We start from the raw sequence: 19624 nt of genomic DNA, 5'->3' as shown, positions 1-19624 counted from the left end.
TGTTAGGCTTGGTTGGAAAAATTGTAGTTCCTCAGTTGAGGAAAAAAGAGAAAAAACATTTAGATATTTTGACCCAGAAAAAAGCATGCTTGATAAATGTTAATAATTTACTTTCCAGAGTCAGTGACAATGGAACTATTTCTGCGAGCGAATTTGAGCTGATCATTACATCCTAAAAAAATTATTTTATTCTAAACAAATGGACATGTCTTACGGGAAATACTCAGACCCTTATTGAACAGACAAATATCCCAAAAGAAATGGGTAAAATTTTACAATAAGATTTCGCCCATTGAATAATAATTTTAGCTTCTAACTTGAAGCGGGGCTTATCGCATCCAAAGTATCCGAAATGACATGACTTTCATCTGAGATAATCAGTTTGGGCTAATTTAGCAAGTCAGACAAAAGTAGTGTGGATGTAATTTTATAGGCTTTAAGAGCTTATAAAATTATTCCACCAAGTCAAAACCGTAGTAATTCCTACCATTGATTGACTCTTTCATACCTGTGGACCGTATATACTTATGAGCAGGTGTGAGTTGTCGCTTAATGATACTCGTGGGCCACACCTTTCGAATCTTCCAACCTGAGTAACATTAACTCACCGACTAAAGTTCTCAATTCGTTGATTTTGTACCATGTGTTCAACGGCAGCTCTTTCCATTTTAGATAATTTGTCGAACGTGTGATACGTGCTTCAAATTGTTCGTTTGAAAGGAAGGGGATCATTTTATTTATAGGAAAATAATTTTTATTAAATTGTGTCCGTTGTAGAAATTTTGTACTTTTGTGCCTTTTTGTAGAAATGTGTAAAGCTGGAGCGGTTTGTAAATTAATTTAATTTGACCAGGTTTTGACCAGGTGTTCGGTCTCCAAAATTGGAGAACGGGTTTGACTGATGTTTGACTGGGGTAAAAAATTAGACTGGAATTTTAACTGGAGGTCGTTCTCCAAAATTGGAGAACGGGTTGACCAGAATTTCACTGAGTTTGAGAAAGCTAGAGCGGTTTGTAAATTAATTTAATTTGACCAGGTTTTGACCAGGTGTTCGGTCTCCAAAATTGGAGAACGGGTTTGACTGATGTTTGACTGAGGGAAAAAGTGTTGACTGATGTTTGACCAGGTGTTCGGTCTCCAAAATTGGAGAACGGGTTTAACTGGGGTTTTGACTGGATAATAAATTATTGAAAATTTATCAAAATGAGAAAATTCGTGAAACGTGTTGACTGAGATTTGACTGGGTTTTGTTTTGATTATGATTTAACTGGAATAATTGAATAGCGAGCGAAGGCGAGCGGTTGACTGAGATTTGACTGAAAGGGATGTCAGTCAAATGTGGTCTGAGTTAGAACTGTCACTTTTACCCTACTCACACATGAACAGGACTCTTTTGCCTGGTAGGTAGTTGCGCCATAGAAATTACAATTTGATTGGATTGAACTGGTACGTATTGTTAAGTGCTCGTCTCAGACGGACTTCCTTTTTATTGTGGCGAGGGGGCCTATTATTCGTGGCAATGGAGAAAAAGTATTGTCACCCGGCGCTCTTATTTTGTACTGTCCTAATTGTAGTGTTTCTGTATTTCAGGACCTTATTATTTTATTCTTGATTGATGGGCTTGCTGATATAGCAATCCTGATGACGTCATTGCAGGCGAGTTGAACAAATCTCCAACAGTTCAGTACCATCAAAGATTGAGGTAGCTCACTTATCTATTTTTGGTAACAGGAAATCAAGTTGAACTGTGTGGGAAATGCTGTCCTCAACATGGCTGTCACGTACATGTAGTGCAAAAGAATGGAACTTTGTATCATACTTGGCCAAGAATGCTGAATCAATCCTGTCAAGAAATGAAGAGTGGCATACATGCTCAGTGGAAACTCATCAAAAACGCATTGGAAATTCCTTGGAAGACTCTTCAGGAAATTGCTGGACTCTGTTTGGAATTGGAATCTCTTTGGAGTCCGGTTTGTCTTTTTCCTTTTCCATTCTCCACAAGGGCGTTTGTTGAGGTCAGTCTAAATCTCAAGTTTTTTGGCTCACCTGTGAGCCTTTACCATCACGCAGCGTCCGTCGTCGTTAGACATGGGTGGCACGTTTTGTTACCGCTAAAGCCACTGAACTGAAACTTAGTACACATGTACCCCTTGGTGACCACTACTCAGAGACCAAAACGCGGTCTCATATGTTTCATGGTTTGGCCACCAGGGGGCCAAAGGTAAAAAATGAAGAAATGCGTTTTCTCCCTTATTACTGGTCCGAAAAATTTGAAAAAAATATGGTAGGTACTTCTACTAATGGGACATCACATATCCTCCGGGTTTTTGATTTGACCTAATTTTCAAGGTAAGATAGGTCAAAGTTCGCCGACGGCACCGCTGTTAGTCAATGGTGACACGTTTTGTAACCGCTGAGGCTATTGAACTCAAACTTGGTACATATATACCCTTGGGTGACCTTTACTCAGAGACTGAATCGTGGCGTCATACAATTTACGGTTTGGCCAATAGGGGGCCAAAGGTCAACAACTGATTACCACACCAAATTAGACCTTGTATTTACAAATGCACATCATGTGCACCATACAGGGATCATTGACAATTGCTGGTCTGACCATAAAATGATATATACAGCTTTACCAATGTCAGAATCACTGACTCCATAGCCTCCCCTTCGATACAGGTGAGCACATGGTCCCTGGACCATTTCATTTCACATTGTGGTTGGTAGAGTTTGATTTTTGTCTACTTGGGTATGGGGATTTCTTGCATCAAAAAGCATTGAAGATTCGTTAAGGAAAACTCAGATTTAATATCTGTGTTGATAAATAGATGTAATATTTGCTAACCTGGCTCACAAACGTTCAAAATAACTTAATACAAAAACTGATGTGGTCGATCACGTGTCATGCATGTAATGCCAAAATGAGGTCATCCTACCTTATCTGCCTATGCTAAAGTTTTTAAAGAAAATTAACAGCTTTGCATCAACATTTGAGTCCAGGCTGAACAAAATAACTTACTACAAAAACAAATCTGGTCAAGCTGATTACAGAAGTCGAGGCTTAGTGAAAAGACATAGAGTTAATGGCCTCATTTTCAATGTTTTCTTTCAGAGCTCTGTGAGTATATTTGACATGAAACACATTTCCCAAATCTTGAATGTTTATTATATTTCAGCTACCTACTTATATCCATCAGCAAAACATTTTCTCTCATTATTTTGTTACCTGATGTTTTTTTCCAGAAGCATTTTTATCAATTTTCTGTCCTAGTTTAAATGACAAACTAGAGGTGTCCGGAGGTCACAGGACAAACTCAGAGGCTACCCCGCAGTGTTTTCTCATGCAAATTCGTTACATAAATAAAATAATCAAACCTTACATGCATAGCTCCAGCATATCACCTATTGCAATGCTCTACAACCAGTGGTAACGGAGAAATCTCCGTAAACAATTTTTTAACTCGGCTGACAAATGGCTGCAGAGCTGGTAAAATAACTATTTAGAATGGCGTCCCTCCTTCCATCCGTCAATATAGGTGCACAGTTTGTAACTGTAAGACCAAGGCACTTCAATCTGGCCTTGAGGTGAAACAGGCAAGGAAATTCTCCTGACTAAAAATTTGGCATGGTTCGACTTAAAATTCTTCTCATCAGGTGAAAACTAAAGGCGAAAATTACAAAGACATTTTTTGGCGCCTCATTCCAATAGATAGAGGCTTGAAATAAAATTGAGGAAGTCTGCATGCAGGTAGGTTTTGATATATAATTGGAATAGTTTTGATTGATTCTATCATTTGGCGTTACTGAGCAAAAATCTGTGTTGACCTAGTTAGAACTTGATTTGAATTTCTCGCTCTTGTATGACTCCGAAGGTTGTGGGTTCAGGGAAAAAATGATTTTCTTCTTTTTTTCCCTTTTTGCTTGTATATTTCATTTTCTTTATTCCTTTTTACCCCTCAGCCCTGGGCTAGAGGGGTTTGTCGTCACGTGCGCCATCTGTCGGGGCGGGCGGGCGTCTGCTACTTGGTTTACGTCGATTTCTAGGAGAACGGCTTTGACAATCAATTCAATTTTTAGCTCAGCTGAAAAGTCAGCGGAGCTAGTAGAATAGCTGTTCAAATGGTGTCCGTCCTGCAATCCATCCATCCATCCATCCATCCATCCATCCATCCATCCATCTATTCATCTAGGGACCCATCTGTGGACAAAATTGGACATTTCTGACCGGGAAGGCCGAGCCACTTCGTTGACGGTGCTAAATTAGGAGTTGCCCAAGGTGAAGTCAGAAACAATAAACATGATAAACCTGACAGACATGACAAAGGCGTTGTCACAACAGTCAGCTGATCAAAACACGCTGTCAGGATGTCAGAGAGCTGGCACAAGCTGTGCTAATTATTCAACCTACATCATGTACACGTACACCAGAAACAGGCTTAGAGTAATATACAAATGTAATATACTGTACTTCCTCTCCTTACCGGCATGCAGTAGATACCCTTCGAAATCTAGGATCATTCATAGATAAAGTAGTACCTCCCTAACCTGCTAACCAAGCAAGCAAACACTCATCATCAAGGAAAATGTGTTTTGAATGCTGGCGGTGTTAATCTGAAAAGTGGCAAATTCATGAGTCACCCAATCATGCCAATGAAGTTGTTGGAAGATGTCAATGTTATTGGCGATTCCCCAATGTGTAGGCCTACATGTATAGGCTACTTACTTACTTTCTTTCTCAGAAATGCCTCACTGAGAGGGGCTTTATGTGGCGAGGAATCACCAACAACATTAACATCTTCCAACAACTTCCGCTGGGTTTGGCGAAGATTTATGGCTGGAAATATATCCTTGATGATGTGTGGTTGTTTGGTGGGTGAGGGAGGTACCATATCTGGTGTAGTAGCTCGCTGCTCCATCAACACATCCATTAGGTACCTCTTTTTACCACAGTTGGTGTTGCTGGTCATAACCTTCAGCTTCTCAAGACATTCCGCTGACTCGAGCTCCTCTTTGGATAGTAAAGGATCCCCCCCAAAAAACTTCTCTAAGTATACCCCAGAACCCCCCACAGACACACTTCTACCTTCACTGGTTTTATCTTTAAGGATAAGGAATCCCTCCCCCCCATCCACCAACAAAAAGTTCATCCATCTTTTTTCGTATTTGCACCTCTCTTCTAGCAAAGTTCTTTCGCTCCGCTTCTTTATCCAGTTTGTATCTCTCTATTTTGTTGTTGGTAGTTTTTCTCATACCAGGTAAACCACTTGCCCTGGGCTTGCTAAACTTTCTCTTAGTTGACTGGGTCACCGTGGTGGTAGTGGCAGCTGGGGGAGTGGCAGTCATTGCAGTAGTCAACTCTTTAGTACCGTGCGTAGATATCTGGGCAACGTTGGACATCGTGACAGCGGGGGTGGCCATGGTGGCGGCAGCAGTCGTCGTGACAGTGGGGGTGGCAGCAGAAGCCATGGCAGCAGTCGACTCTTTAGTACCATGCATAGACATCTGGGCCACGTTGGATATTGTGACAGCAGGCATGGCAGGGGTGGCAGCAGCAGTTGCATCAGGCATGTCAGGAGAGACGGCAGAGCCCAAAAAAGTTTCTAAATTGAATAAGGGCAGAGTTGGAGATCCTGGCACCATTTGCCATGTCTTATGATTATCATAGCAATTCTTTGCAGCCTTCTGTGCATTTTCGGATTTGAATCCCATTATTTTGGCCAAATCAGAAAACACAACTTCCCAGTTGGTTTTGACAAATCCCTTCAATCAGGTTCATCTCATAGTGGCCGTCGCCCACCTGAAGAACAATCCAGTCGAATTCCCGATAGAAAGGTATGTCACCAACAAACAAGTCATTATGTTCATTATGGCAGTGATCCTTGAATTCTTTCCCTCCTTGGTATCCACTCTTGCACAGTTCACAGACAAAATATTCTTGGCACAAACGGAACACCATGGTGTAAGGTAAGCCATCACAGCAAATTATAACCCACTCACGGTCGGTACCTCCGTACCTGCGTACTTGACAGTCAAGTCCAACTTTCCTAAGAACCTTGATGAGACTTTGATAAGAGTTTGGATTTTCAAACACCGGATCCAGAAGTACGATAACAGCAGGATGACCACTATGGTTGCTGGAAATGTGCTGAAAATGTTCCCTTCCAGCTTCGAACATCTTCGCTTCAGTGTCATCTGACGATGCAGTTGTGGATTCTGTAGGCTTTTCATTGAATACATGTAACTTCAGTTTCAATTTGTTGCTACTGTCATCAAAGGGTCCACATCCTATGGATGCATCTGTAGAACTATTAGTCCTGCAAGTGCTGAAAGTAATTGCACAATGTGGACATTTCCGTTTCGTCTTTCCTACATTTTTCATACACTCAGGGTTGGGACACTTTTTCCACAGACGCTGGTTTTTCATCTGCATGAGCCTGATATCAATGTCATCCTGAAGGTTTTCTGAATGATCGTTCTGTGCACATGGTTCATGACTCATCATCCCATCTTCTTGCCCAACCATGACCTGCTCTTGGAGAACTTGATCAATAGCTGCCTGAACAAAGATGCACACTTGTTCATAATGTACCGACTGAAAAGTTTCATTGACATTATCGTTGTACTCTTTAGTACCGTCATGCAAATTTCCCGAAACACTATCGTTTTGTCGACTGTCAGTCACTGTATCACAGGTCCTCTGTGTACTGCTGGCACTGGACATTGTAGTGTCAGTCTCGTCCACATCACAGAGTTGCATGATCGACTTTTCATTCCCCGCACTTGTCAACCAATTCTTGGGTTGTAGTGCTTTATCCTGCTGTAACAAAGATGTCGGGGATAGTTCGGCTGCCAAAATATTTGTGATGACGGAGACTTTGACTTGGTTCTCTGGTGACAGGTTGTAAGTTTTGCCCACAACTTGTTCATTATCAAATACAACACAAATGTCATTTTCCGGGCAAAGTGGTTCATTGTCCTCAGATTGTCTTACCAGCCAGTTTCTGATTGACTCGTACTTGCCTCCTGGGATCACAGATCCTATCAGATTTACACAGTCTGAGGAATGTGAAGAAGCATACACAACCATATTTACTAGGAATGAATAAGGGGCAATGAAGTTTGTACATATGATGCTGTATAGTGATTCTGTGGTCAGAGCCATCTGGAAAAGTTGCTTATTTAAAACTGTTTGCTCACTTCCTGTCTCAACTGCAGGTTCAAGTATAGGTCCATCGTAGTTAATTTTCCCAAGTCTGGTGATAAATGACACAATGATCTTGTTCCTGGCCCTGAGGTATGCCTTTAACGCCTCGTTACATGTATCCAAACGGTCAGTTGCTTGGTACATGGTCCTAATGTTTCGAGAATCCCTTCTAGACTCGACGGACGCCATACTGCCCAGCTCCTCTACCAACAGCCCAAGACATTGTGATCCACTCTCACTATCATTAAGACTTGACAGCAAGGACGAAATTATCACTTTCCTTTCTGTATCGCCAGCACCTTTTAAACATTCTGCTGGTTCGTTCACCAAATCGGATGGTTTTGTATTTACGGCAATCAAGTCAGATGCAGCTCGCTTTTTCAAGCGCTTGGAGCGCACAGGGGCCATTGATTTCAGATGATGATGTTTGGGGTTACATATTGTGCAGTCATCACGATGTTCGGAAAACGTTTTAATGACCATGTCTTTTTCAGTCACTACGAATCCTTCAGAATTTGAATTTCGATAACGATACAATATGGATCTGTGTGTGTTACAGATCCTATCTGGGTGGACTACAGATGAGTCTTGGCTAATATCAATAGAATAGAGTTGTAGCGATTCTTAGAAACGGGACGATGGGGGGTTACACTAAACTAACGGATCATGACCGGCTTCACAGCTTGGCGTACGTCACAGAGTCCTAGTTGGTAAGCAGTCCTGGTAACGGACTGCGCGGACTCCAGAGCAACGGTCGTCACAGCCAATGACGTCATGGGTGACGTCACGTCTTGGTGATTTGGCGAGACGGTAGGACCGGACATATTACGATATAGATCTAGCATTTGATACACCACGAGTTTTGTCTTGATTGTGGTTATTTTCACAACTCAGATTTAGCGTTTATGTCACAACACGATCTAGATTACTAAACTAATGACGTAGATAAAGGTAACTGGCTCAATGTATCAGTAAATGCGGGGACAGGAATAGGTTTGGCTGGTTGTGACGGCCCATGTGAGTATGTCCAGAGGAGTTAGGACATGTGGTGGTTGGCAGTTGGACGACATGGAGATTGTCCCGGCCGCATAGCGGTTTGGATTCCCATCGTCGCCCGCAATATACTTATTGAGACCAAGTACCATAGACTAGAAACTATAGAGGGACAGTTTGTCTTGTCTCCAGTTGTGATTGTGACGTGAAGACACCATGTCTCCAGACAGGGTGAATTGCCTCCTGCTATTCCTTATAGCATTTCGGACGACAATTGGGGGGTTGGGAAAAAGACATTCAACAAAACGCAAATCAATGTGCATGCAGGTAACCTAACAGGCTCAGGTTGGCCTCGGCTTGGGACGCCTGGGTCGAAGTGGCTGGCCTCGGTCGGTATGACCGTCTCAGTCATGGTTTGGGAATACGTTACTTAAATACCTTACACGCACACGTACCTCCGTCAAGTCGAAAGTCTTAACTTGAAAAATGTCTATCACTGATTTGATCCGAGGCCCAGCTGTGAATAAAGATATGTCTCTGAGGCATTTTTAGATTGTAACAACCAACGGTTTATGATAGGACAAAGAACTCTAAATAAATTATTACGCAAGGAACCTGGTACGGCGCGGACTTTTGGTTGCTATGGAAACTAGCCTATGGGCGCCATGGTCGCTGGCTCTTTGGGTCGGTTACGGAAACGCCATGGAAGCTGGCCTTGGTAAGGTATATTCGGACTCAGCGTAATCATTAAAAATGGAGAAGTTCTTCTAAAAACTAACTAATAGACATGTGCCTCAGAAACAGACCTCAGAGAAAGATCCGTACAGCTCATCGAAAAGGCGTTGCTACAATGTGGGATTCGTTTTAAATAATGGCCGACAAAGTCATAAGATAACTAATAACATATTATTTAAACTTCAAATGATAGGATAAGTATCTTATCCACGTCCTCGACGAAATATTTACAGATGATCACTTATGGCATGTTTATATTTACGATGAGATGAAATTTGACTAAGTTCTAGCCTATGTCTAACAAGTTTACGATCATGGCTAACGACCGACAGGCCCTGCTGGCCTAAGTAACACGCGCTGATTACGCGCGAAATGTTCAATGGACTGAACACTCAATGTACATGCAAGCATAGTGTGGTCATGGTATGGATGGAGTGAGTCTGATCAGAACTATTGGAACCCATGGCGGAGGTGGAATACGCCGGGTAGCCGGAATGGAAAGGCTACGGTCGCCGCCGGACCCCGGCTGGGGAGGCGCGACAGGTTTGGTGCGTACCTGGGTTTGAGTCGATGTTGTCGGATTGACCACACGATCAAGACTGATTATACTGGAAAAAGCACGTCTTTTATAGCAAAATGACGCAGTCCCCAGCCAATCAGCGTCGCGGATTCGCGTCGCGATTTGGCAGAAACGGGAATTTTTGTAAGAAATTCTGACAAAACTCACTCTAAAACTACAGTTAGAAAATGAATATCAAAAATCGTCTCGTACAAAAGTTTCTTTTACCGGTAAGGAACACACTAGCCGTAAAAGAGAAAAATCTAACGAGCGGTTCCAAAGTTAATAAAGTTTGAAGTTAGATCCCCAAGGTTTTTTGAGAAACGGCTCCTAAGCCATTTCACAGTAGCAAGATTGACGGAGTTACGGCTTTCCCACCGACTAATCCGCAAAAGTTATGAAAACGGCTCGTAGGATTTTACTTAAACTTTGACAATATGTCTTGATGATAAAGAAGAAGATATTTCCAGAATTTGGGCAAAATCGCCTCGCTAGATAAATATTTACACACATTTCCGCACACCAGCCGGAGACAATTTCAAATACGGCGTCAATGCGTAAAGCGATACAACAATGACGCTTTCTCCCACTTTACGCCGTACAAACTTGCCGATATTCCAAAAACGGCTTGCACGATTTTACTGAAACTTAGACAATATAATTTTATGATACATGACAGCATATTATTAGAAACTAGGCAAAATCGCCTCGTTAGAAAATATTTACAGACATCATCGTACACCAGTCGAAGATGACGTCGATAGCGGCGTCAAGGCGTAAAACGACACAACAATGACGCTTCTCCAATGTTGCGCTGAACAAACTTACTAATATTACAAAAACGGCTCGTACAAAATTGCTGAAACTTAAACAAGCCATGCTCATAGTATCAAACACAATACTCATACAATTTGATCGAAATCGATTCGACAGAAGAAAATATGTAGACTTTTCCGCACATCGGGAGGGTAAATTCTACGACGTGACGTCAGCCGTTGGCCTTTACAAAATGACGACGAAAACCACCTAAAGGTCGAAATAGATGCTAAATAATTCAGTAACTGGCTAATCCGTCGCGGAATTGAATATATTACAAGAGAGATATGGTATGCAAGATTGAGTAAACGTGATTTGACGAAAATTCAACGAGTAGTTTTTAAGATATTTGAAGTTACGCGCGGTATTGGTGAAACAAAAGATCCCGCATGGCGCGCCATGTTTCAGGCCTTGCCATGACAACAGGCGAGAGGGTGTCCCGAAAATATCGCCAAAATACACCAACTTTCCCACAACCGAAATAATATTTATAGATATGATGAAGTTCGTCAAATACTCGAATATCAATTTGTAAAGTAATAATAAATTCGTACGAGGCAATTTTAAATCATGACGTTTCTCCGAGAAGTGGAGAAAGGAAGTGCGAGCGGCCTAATGCACGTGCAAAATGGCCGAATATAGCAGACGACAAGTAAAACGGTGAGGTCGACAATATTGCCAATTTTGACGAAAGTACTCGGACTACACGGCTAAATCTGGTTCAGGCTATAGATAAATGCTATGACTATCGTAGTACAAACTTATAGCGGATTCTAACAAGGAAAATTCTGGCTATAAAGCTTTTCACGAAATGGACAGATGCGTGATCGTACCACGAGGTCCAGACACCAGTCGACAGGTGAAATGACAGTGGTGACAAACGATGTGAATTTTGACAATGGCGTATGAGTTTCATACACAAAATTTGGTCAAGCATGCGGCCAAATGTCTCAACCATCGTAATATGAAGTTATAGGAAATTCCAATGAGCAAAAATCGAGATAAAGAAGGTACGAATCCAACTTGGTGCGAAACCCACAAAACCCATTTTGACAAGATGGCGGCGCCCAATTATAAAGTGGGCGAACCGCTATAAAGTATTAATTTGGAGTCCCCAAGGATGTCAACTTGGAGAAGGAAGATAGGTAGTTCAGAGAACAGTGTCTCTAGAACTGTTTTAGGTGAAATATGGTTGATTTTAACGAGCGACTTTGTTAGATTCTGACCCGAAAATCTCGACTCCACTCCCAAACGATAGACAGTTTTACAAACAGCTGATTGTGTACAAAATGTACACTGTACATGATACATGTAATACTATACGTGAAGATGAGTCACAGCGTCTCTGTGCTGCATTACAGTTACACTCAAATTGTGCAGTGTCAATGCTAAAAATAAAACTGGCGGCAGATTTGAAAGATAAATTTATCAGTCCATGATAGAAGTCCAAAATACACAGGATATTGAGGGAGATGCTTGACAAAATCTTAAACCTGTTAAACTCAAGTGGGTACCAATCTGGTTGGGCAAATAGGGGATTTAAGATAAAATAAGTAGTATAACTTACTTTGAAAGAACGGTGTCTTGAAAGAGGGGTGTTCAAGATGGAGGGAAAGACAATGTGAAACTATGTATAAGATAGTTAAAGGGACACATAATTTTGAAACCCGACATTTGCCGAAAATGTTACACAGCCCCCAACCAAAATTCGAACCCAGTCGAATTTAACATGTGAAAAATTATGTCAAGCTCTCAATAAAAAAACGCGTCTACATGTGAAACTCCCAACACTCCTCCGTCGTCTTCTGAGTGCCGTTAGGCAGGATCTCCGTAATTTTCCTCGTGTATCTTCTGGGGATGACTCCGTCAAACACGTTCTTCGGTAGGTATTTGGTTGCTGGCTTCACCTTCGGTACCGGTGGTTTCAGAAAAGGTGGACAGGGGGGTCTAAACGCGGCCATGTCCTGTGGCATGAACAGGTCTGTTCTGAGGTTTCCTTGGTCCACCCGCTTGGTCGGGGAGACCACCACAACCTTCTCAAGGCGAGTTGCCTCTGGCTGCTGGTTTCCGGATGTGGCGGAGGCCTCAATCGGTAGTTCAGGCCTTGGCGGTTTAGCAATCGGACCAACCTCGGCCGAGCATGGTGGAACACTACCGGTCTGCTGGCATGGTGGAACCTGGTCTGGCGTGTCCAGAGTCGGACCGGACAGGCGGCATGGGCTACTATGGGTGTTAGACAGCTGATTTATGGTCAGACCAACTGGACTGTCGGGGCTCTCCACGACCGATCGGTCCACAGTCACGGTGGGGCTTGTTGGCCGGCTGGGGCTTGCTGCCGGGCTGCCAGTAGAGCTGGCAGCAGGACTATACCTCCCTAAGTCCGGGTCCGCCATGGCCGCACGGAATGGGTCCTGCGTCGGCGTGTCGAACGCACTTATCATCATTTCATTGGAGTCGGCGCAGTCCTCGAACGGGTAATCTGGCTCGGGATCCGTCTCTTTGGCGGGGGGTTCAATGCGTGACGCCCCAGCCCTGCTAATTTGTTTCTCGGCAGCCTCATGGAATCTGGCCTCCACTGCCGCTCTGCGTGCTGCCTTCGTGGAGCTGGGTTTGAACATTCTGACATGGGCGTCAGGCTCACCTTCCGAGGACGACTTAGTTTTCATTGGGTTGGCGGGCCCGTGGCGCTTGGTGGCCGACGACACTCGCTTTCCTGAGGGTGTTTGGGTCGGGGACTCATCCCCAAAGCATTCCTTCATGAGGCGGGCTTCTAACTCGCATGGTGGGGATGATGGAGCCGCGACGGACACCTCGTCCGCCTCGGAGCAGACAGACTCCCAATCGTCGCACGAGTCGTCACTTTTTTCTTCTTCCTTATCATGGCTATCTTTCGGCGGCGGTGGTAGTGGTGCTTTGCGGCAGCCGGCTCTGTGGCCCAGAAACTTTAACCGGTTGGTGAATACAGCTTGGCAGAAACAACACTCAAACAACTCGGCCGGTTTACCTCTTCTCGTTGGTTTTACTATCTTAGACCTCATGGTAGGGACCGTCGGGTTTGAAGCGGGTTTGTAGATGGTTTTCATTTTGGGGAGTGTCGGTATTGATGGTTGGTTCTGAAACGAGAGGCAAAAGAAAACTTGGTTAGTAAAATTCCCAAGTTTCCTCCGTGATTCTGACCACTCCGCTTGGCAGGGGCTGGCGGCGCACACGGTGGAGCGTTTTTGGACCGAGAACCCGGAATCCGACATCGCCGATGCAGGGACGTGATGCATCCGGGTGCATGTCCTCCATGGTGAGGATCTCTTCCTCCATCTCCTGTGCTTCCGGCTTCGGTTGGCTCATCGGCGCGCGCACTTTGATCATTCTGTCCTTGGGTACCGGCCGGCTGTGTTCTTCTATGGTATGTCGCATTGCCATCTTCTTGTTTCCGAAAACCTGCTCACAGCCTGGGTATGGACATGGCGCAGGTGGTACGTGCTCATGCTCGTGGTGGTACCTGGCCCTTTCTTCTGTGTGGAAACTGCAGCCGCAGGCTGGCTCTGGGCATGGGATCTTCGGCTCACTACCGCAAGTCTTGCGGTGACGTATCAGCCCTTTTACGCTTCCATACAATCTCTGACATATCGTGCATGGCCACAACATCCCGGATTTATGAGGTTTAAACGGCATACTAAAATAGACAAAAAGGGAATAAAAACGAGGGTGGTCCTAAGATGATGAAGTTATTTATTGGTCGAAACGTTTTGGTAACTTAAGGTCTGCTCTAGGCCTGAGTCGATCTAAGACACTTTGTTCTACGGAAATATCGCCTTCTATCTGGCCGTCCTCCCCCGGATCATTGTCCACCGTTTCGACTATTGTACGTTTGTTAGTTCCTCAATTTCGGTATCCGATTCGATCTCCTCCATGATGACTTCTTTGGGCTGCCAGGTTGTCATGCTATTTCCCCTATAGAGTTTCAATCGGTCGTAATGGATGACCCATGGTTTCGCGTTTCTGCTTTTCTGAATGCGGTACACTGTATCCGCCAGTCTCTTCAACACCAAGTAAGGTCCTACCCAATTACATGCGAGTTTTGTCGCCAGTCCTTTCCGGTGGCGCGGATTATATACCCAAACAAAATCTCCTTTTATGAATGGAGCTCCATGTTGTCTCGGATCGGATGTTCGTTTCTGTCTCTTATGTTGCTTTTCTATTTGGATACGGGCCTTGTCATATGCCTCCGAGAGTCTTCTCTTAAGATCAACGGCGTAGTCTTGGGTCAGAAATTCTTCTTCATTTAAATCACCGTGAATGATGTCGAGCGGCATGCTCATCTCCCGGCCGAACATCATGTAATACGGAGTCCCATGCGTTGTACTGTGGACTGCAGAGCGATAAGCCATCATTGCAAACGGAAGCTGTTCATCCCAGTCTTTCTGATTCTTCTTGACCATTACTGACAAAGAGTTCAATAATGTCCTGTTGTGACGTTCGATCATTCCGTCCGATTGTGGGTGAACAGGGGTCGTCCTTGTCTTCTGTATATCTAGGATCTTACACACCTCCTTGATTAAGTTGGATTCATAATTCGTGCCCTGGTCTGAATGGAGTTGTCGAAACGAGCCGTATCGGCACACGAACTCGCTTACAATTTTCTTTGCCACCGTCACGGCCTCTTGGTTCGGCAGAGCATATCCCTCGATCCACTTAGTGAAGTGGTCTCCGACCAATCATATATACTTATTACGTCTGGCGGTGATGGGTAGAGGGCCAAGTAAGTCGGTACTAATCCTCTCCATCGGTAATCCGACGAGGTAGGTCTGGAGCTGACCTTTATTCCTATGGGGAGGGGCCTTCTTTGACTCACATTTGTCACAACTTTTGCATAAATCAGTGATAGTGTCCTTCATATTTTTCCAATAAAACCTTGCTTTTGCCCTCTCGTATGTTTTCTGAATTCCGAGATGTGCCGCTGTCTTCGCACAGTGTAGCTGTTGGAATAGTTCTTCTCGGAATCGGGTGGGTAACAGGGGTTTTAATCTCATCGATCTTCCGTCATCGGCCTCGTATCTCTGGCACAACACTCCGTTTTTGAATCGCAACTGTTCCCACATAGACCAATAATGTTTATCACTCTCGTTGTGTAAGGAGACTGTTTCCCAAGCTGGTCGCTCATGATGTTGTTCTTTCAAATCAAAAATCCACCTGAACTCGGGGTCTGTCTTTTGAGCGCCTCTCATAACTTGATCTGACCAGTTATCGGCTCTTTCAATCCGTGTCTGGCGGACTGCACCATCCGTCTTTCTTTGTGGTTTTCTTCTCTTTCTAATTGGTCGTGGCTTTTGATACCAATGTTTAGGTATCCACTTGATGACGGTAGGCGCAGCATCTTCGAGAGGACCGGCGTGTTCTGTTTGAGTTCCTACGTTATTGGTCAAAACGGACTGTTTTTCTGCTGCTGTTTGAACTTGTCTGACGCAGGGAGAATTATTTCGTTTGCTGGAGCAGTAACCACACGGGACTCGGGACATGGCGTCGGCATTTCCGTGCAGTTTCCCTTTCCTATGGATTATCTCAAAGTCGAAAGTGCTGAGAAATTCTATCCAACGCGCCAGCTGGCCCTCGGGTTCTTTAAAATTCATCAACCATTGTAAACAGCTGTGATGGCTTCGTATGGTGAATTTCTTGCCAAATAGATAGTGCCGATACTTCTTAACAAAGGTGACAACGGCCAACAGCTCTCTTCGGGTGACACAGTAGTTCTTCTCGGCAGGGGACAAGGTTTTACTTCCGTAGGAAATCACTCTCTCCTGGCCATTTTGCATTTGGTTTAGTACGGCTCCGATAGCGTAACCAGATGCGTCGGTGTCCAATATAAATTTTCCGTGTCTATTTGGATATCCTAGAATCGGTGCAGATATCAAAAGGTTTTTTAAAGTCTGGAAGGACTGCTCGCAATCCTCGTCCCATTCAAAGATCTTATCATTGTTTGATAAACGGTATAAAGGCATGGCTGTGTCTCCGAAGGATGGAATAAAGGCTTTGTAGTAGGTCACCAGCCCAAGGAAGGACTTTACATCGGTGAGGCATTCCGGGGTAGGCCATTGTTTTACTGTCTCAATCTTACCAGGGGACGTGCCGACACCATCTTCAGTCACCAGGTGTCCCAGAAATTCGACTGACTTCTGGAACAGGTTACATTTCTTTGGTTTTAGCTTGATGCCTGCTGCCTCTAACTTGGTGAAAATTTTGGATAAATTTTCGAAAGCATCTTCGAAATCTTTTCCCATGGTGATTATATCATCGAGGTAAACTAAGCACGCTTCCCATTCTAGCCCACTGAGTATGTTTTGCATCAGGCGGGAAAAGGTGGCGCCAGCATTCACAAGTCCGAATGGCATGCGGCGGAACTGGAAATGATCCAGCCTGGTCGAAAAGGCTGTCTTCTCCTTTGATGATTCTTCCATCTCTACATTCCAGTACGCGCTGGAAATGTCAAGTGCGCAAAACCATTTTGACCCTTGTAAGCTGTCTAACTGACTGTCAATTCTTTGAAGTCCACTATTTGTTTTAATTGTGACCTGGTTCAAACGTCGAAAATCAATGCAAAATCTTTGCGTTAAGTCCTTTTTTTCGACCAAGACGACTCCACAGCTCCAGGGGCTGATCGACTTTTCGATAACTCCGGCCTGCAACATCTCCCGGACTTGATTGTCTGCTTCTTCTTCTTGATGGATCGGTAATCGCCTCAATGGTTGGCTGAGCGGCGGGGCGTCTCCCGTATCTATTCGGTGTTTGATTCCTGTCGCGGTTCCTATGTCTAATTTTGATTTGGAAAACAATGGCAAATGAATCGCTAATAAATCCTTCAATTTCTGCGGCTGATCGCCCGACAGATATGAAGTTCCACGCTTAAACATTTCCTGTAATGATTCGGGTAACTGATTTCCCAGTGCATCAACATATTCGCTCATCTCTTGATCCGTCTCACAATGATTGAGTGATTCGGACAGTAACGTATTTACATCACCGGTGACGCTTCCTTCTTTTCCCGCTTTGGCGTATTGGTGTGGGGCTAGACCGGTTTTAGACTCTGGGTCGCCGTGCCCTCCCACGACCGTGGCTCTCGCAGGTCCGAAGTTTTTTTGTATTTCTGACTCATCCTGAGTCGCAGGCTTCTTCTTCTTCTTCTTCTCCACTCGTTCAACAGCATGGCGGGAAGTCCGGTCAAGAGTTTTAGGCACCATAGAGCTCATAGGTCCGCCCTGCCTTTCCCCAGCCGCCAATGTTGCCTCAGAGGACTTCTCACTAACTTCATCTTCAAACATCTAATTTGCTTCTGTAGTGCTTGGCCGCACTTCTTCTCTCTTCAAAACTGTAGGGGAGTTCTCTCCATCTCCGTTATCATCATTCAGGGGTTGTATTTGTTTGATCGGGCTTAGGATTCCCAAAGCGGTTCCTGCTTCTAACGAGATGGAGTCATCTGTAAAATTAATCACGGGGAGGGGTATTATTTTATTCTCGGAGTCCACAATCGCTTTTCCAATTAGACAACCACACGGTATGTTCAGTCCTTCTTTGGTTCCTTTGGTAGGTTCTGCGAGCGTCCATTTTCCGACAGGAAGGGATTTTGTTTTCCTGGTTGGTATCACTGCTCTCGATTGTGGTGGTAGGATTATCTTTTCCGAGACAATCAACCGGCAGCACCTTCCAACTTGTACTTTGGCCGTACGGACATCTCCACACAAAACTTGCTCTCCACAGCACATCAGAGATCTAGCTGCTGGGTAGAGTTCGCATCTAAAGTGTCTCATAAAATCCATCCCCAAAAGTCCTTCAGCTTGTATGTCAGCCACTATGACGGTAAAAGGGGTGTCTGTGTTATCGAGGATCCCAAGATTGACATCACATTGACCATACACCATCAAAGGGCTGTCATCAGCGGTGGTAAGTTGGATATCGGACTCTTCTAAGGGTGGTCTAAGATCTTGATCAATCTGTTTGAACTTCTCGTGACTTAATATGGTTACACAGGATCCGGTATCGATGATGAATTTAGTGCGCACACCTCGAATCCTTGCTTGCACGAATAACCCGTCGTCTGATTGTGGTCCTATGCGCTGGACAACAGATTGACGTCTTGCTGGTGTTTTAGTTGGTATTCTTGGTATTTGATTCATGGTATGGGGATGTCCTGCTTGGTTCCTCGTCAAATTGGAATGCTGTCGGGGATCAACGTTCACGACCGGCGCTCTCCCCTCTGCGTCGGCCTGGGTCCATTTCCCGACGGACGATTCTGGGTACACTCTGTACTGTAATGGCCGTATTGGCCGCAATTCCAGCATTCTATCTCATTCAATGGTTTCCTTCTTCTTCTATTCTCAGTGGTGACGACCATCTTGGACATGGTCTCTCATAGTTGCTTGATGCATTCAGTGTTACCCTGAACACAGGCGGACAGGGACATTTCCTCTTCTTTCTTATTCACATTCTTTACGGTTCTTCTCGGCTTGTCATCTCCTTCGCCGGCCCACTTTCTGAAGCCCGCACTTTCTTCAGCAAGCTGAACCGCTTCGTCCAAGTTAGACGGACGTCCCTGGAGTACCATAACCTTCAGTACTTCGTCTTGTATGGCTTGAATGAAATCTGTTTTAGCGAGAGGTTCTCTCTGTTCATAGCTACAGTCGTAGGCTAAAGTGCTTTGCTTCTTAATCCAGCGACCCAATTCGCGGAAACTCTCATCTGGCTTCTTCTTTCTGTTCCTTAGTTCGGCTACATGCATCTCGGCCATCTTGGACGGTCCGAATTGGTGGTCTAGGCAATGTACTAGGTTCTCATATTGCTCGAGTTCATGGTCTGGCAATCCACACGCGACCTCAAGGGCGTCCCCTCGAAGGTGCGAGAACATTCGGTTGGCCATGTCATTCTGCCACTTATTGATTCGGGCAATTCTCTCAAACGTTTTCAACCATACGGGCCATGGCTGATTTTCGCCGGTGAAATTCTCAATTCGAATGGGTTTCTGGAAATTATTCCTCGTTGGAGCGACTGGGCCATCGCCTGCTTCTGGTAGAGTTGGGGAGGTTGGATCCTTCCTGAACCGGAAGGTGACTTCTTCATCTAGGCTTTCATCCCTGTCCTGGCTGACATTCAGGCTCGCGTCGTTCTCGGCCATTTTTACTAACGTTGGATACTTGAATATATATCAAACAAATTATTTGTGCAATCGAATCTGGCTTTCTTCCACAGTGATGATTAGGATGTCGTCAGCGTAGGTGATGATCTGCATCAGGTAAAATCACAAGGATGGAATATCTCGTGGTGCGGGT

The 19624-nt window shown here is 44.5% G+C and overlaps 1 protein-coding gene across 1 annotated transcript in view; it reads left to right on the top strand.

The window, feature by feature from the left end:
• Positions 1-1853: 1853 nt before the first annotated feature.
• LOC135496133 (uncharacterized) overlaps positions 1854-19624 on the top strand; it is a 64676-nt gene continuing 46905 nt past the window's right edge. Inside the window, exon 1 of the mRNA XM_064785274.1 lies at positions 1854-1970. Within this exon, the coding sequence (XP_064641344.1) occupies positions 1854-1970 (117 nt within the window). The remainder of the gene's footprint in view (positions 1971-19624) is intronic.

The sequence above is a fragment of the Lineus longissimus genome, chromosome 11 (genome assembly GCF_910592395.1).
Source record: "Lineus longissimus chromosome 11, tnLinLong1.2, whole genome shotgun sequence".
In the NCBI taxonomy this organism is placed as follows: Eukaryota; Metazoa; Nemertea; class Pilidiophora; order Heteronemertea; family Lineidae; genus Lineus; species Lineus longissimus.
This window is presented reverse-complemented; position numbering and strand designations above follow the sequence as displayed.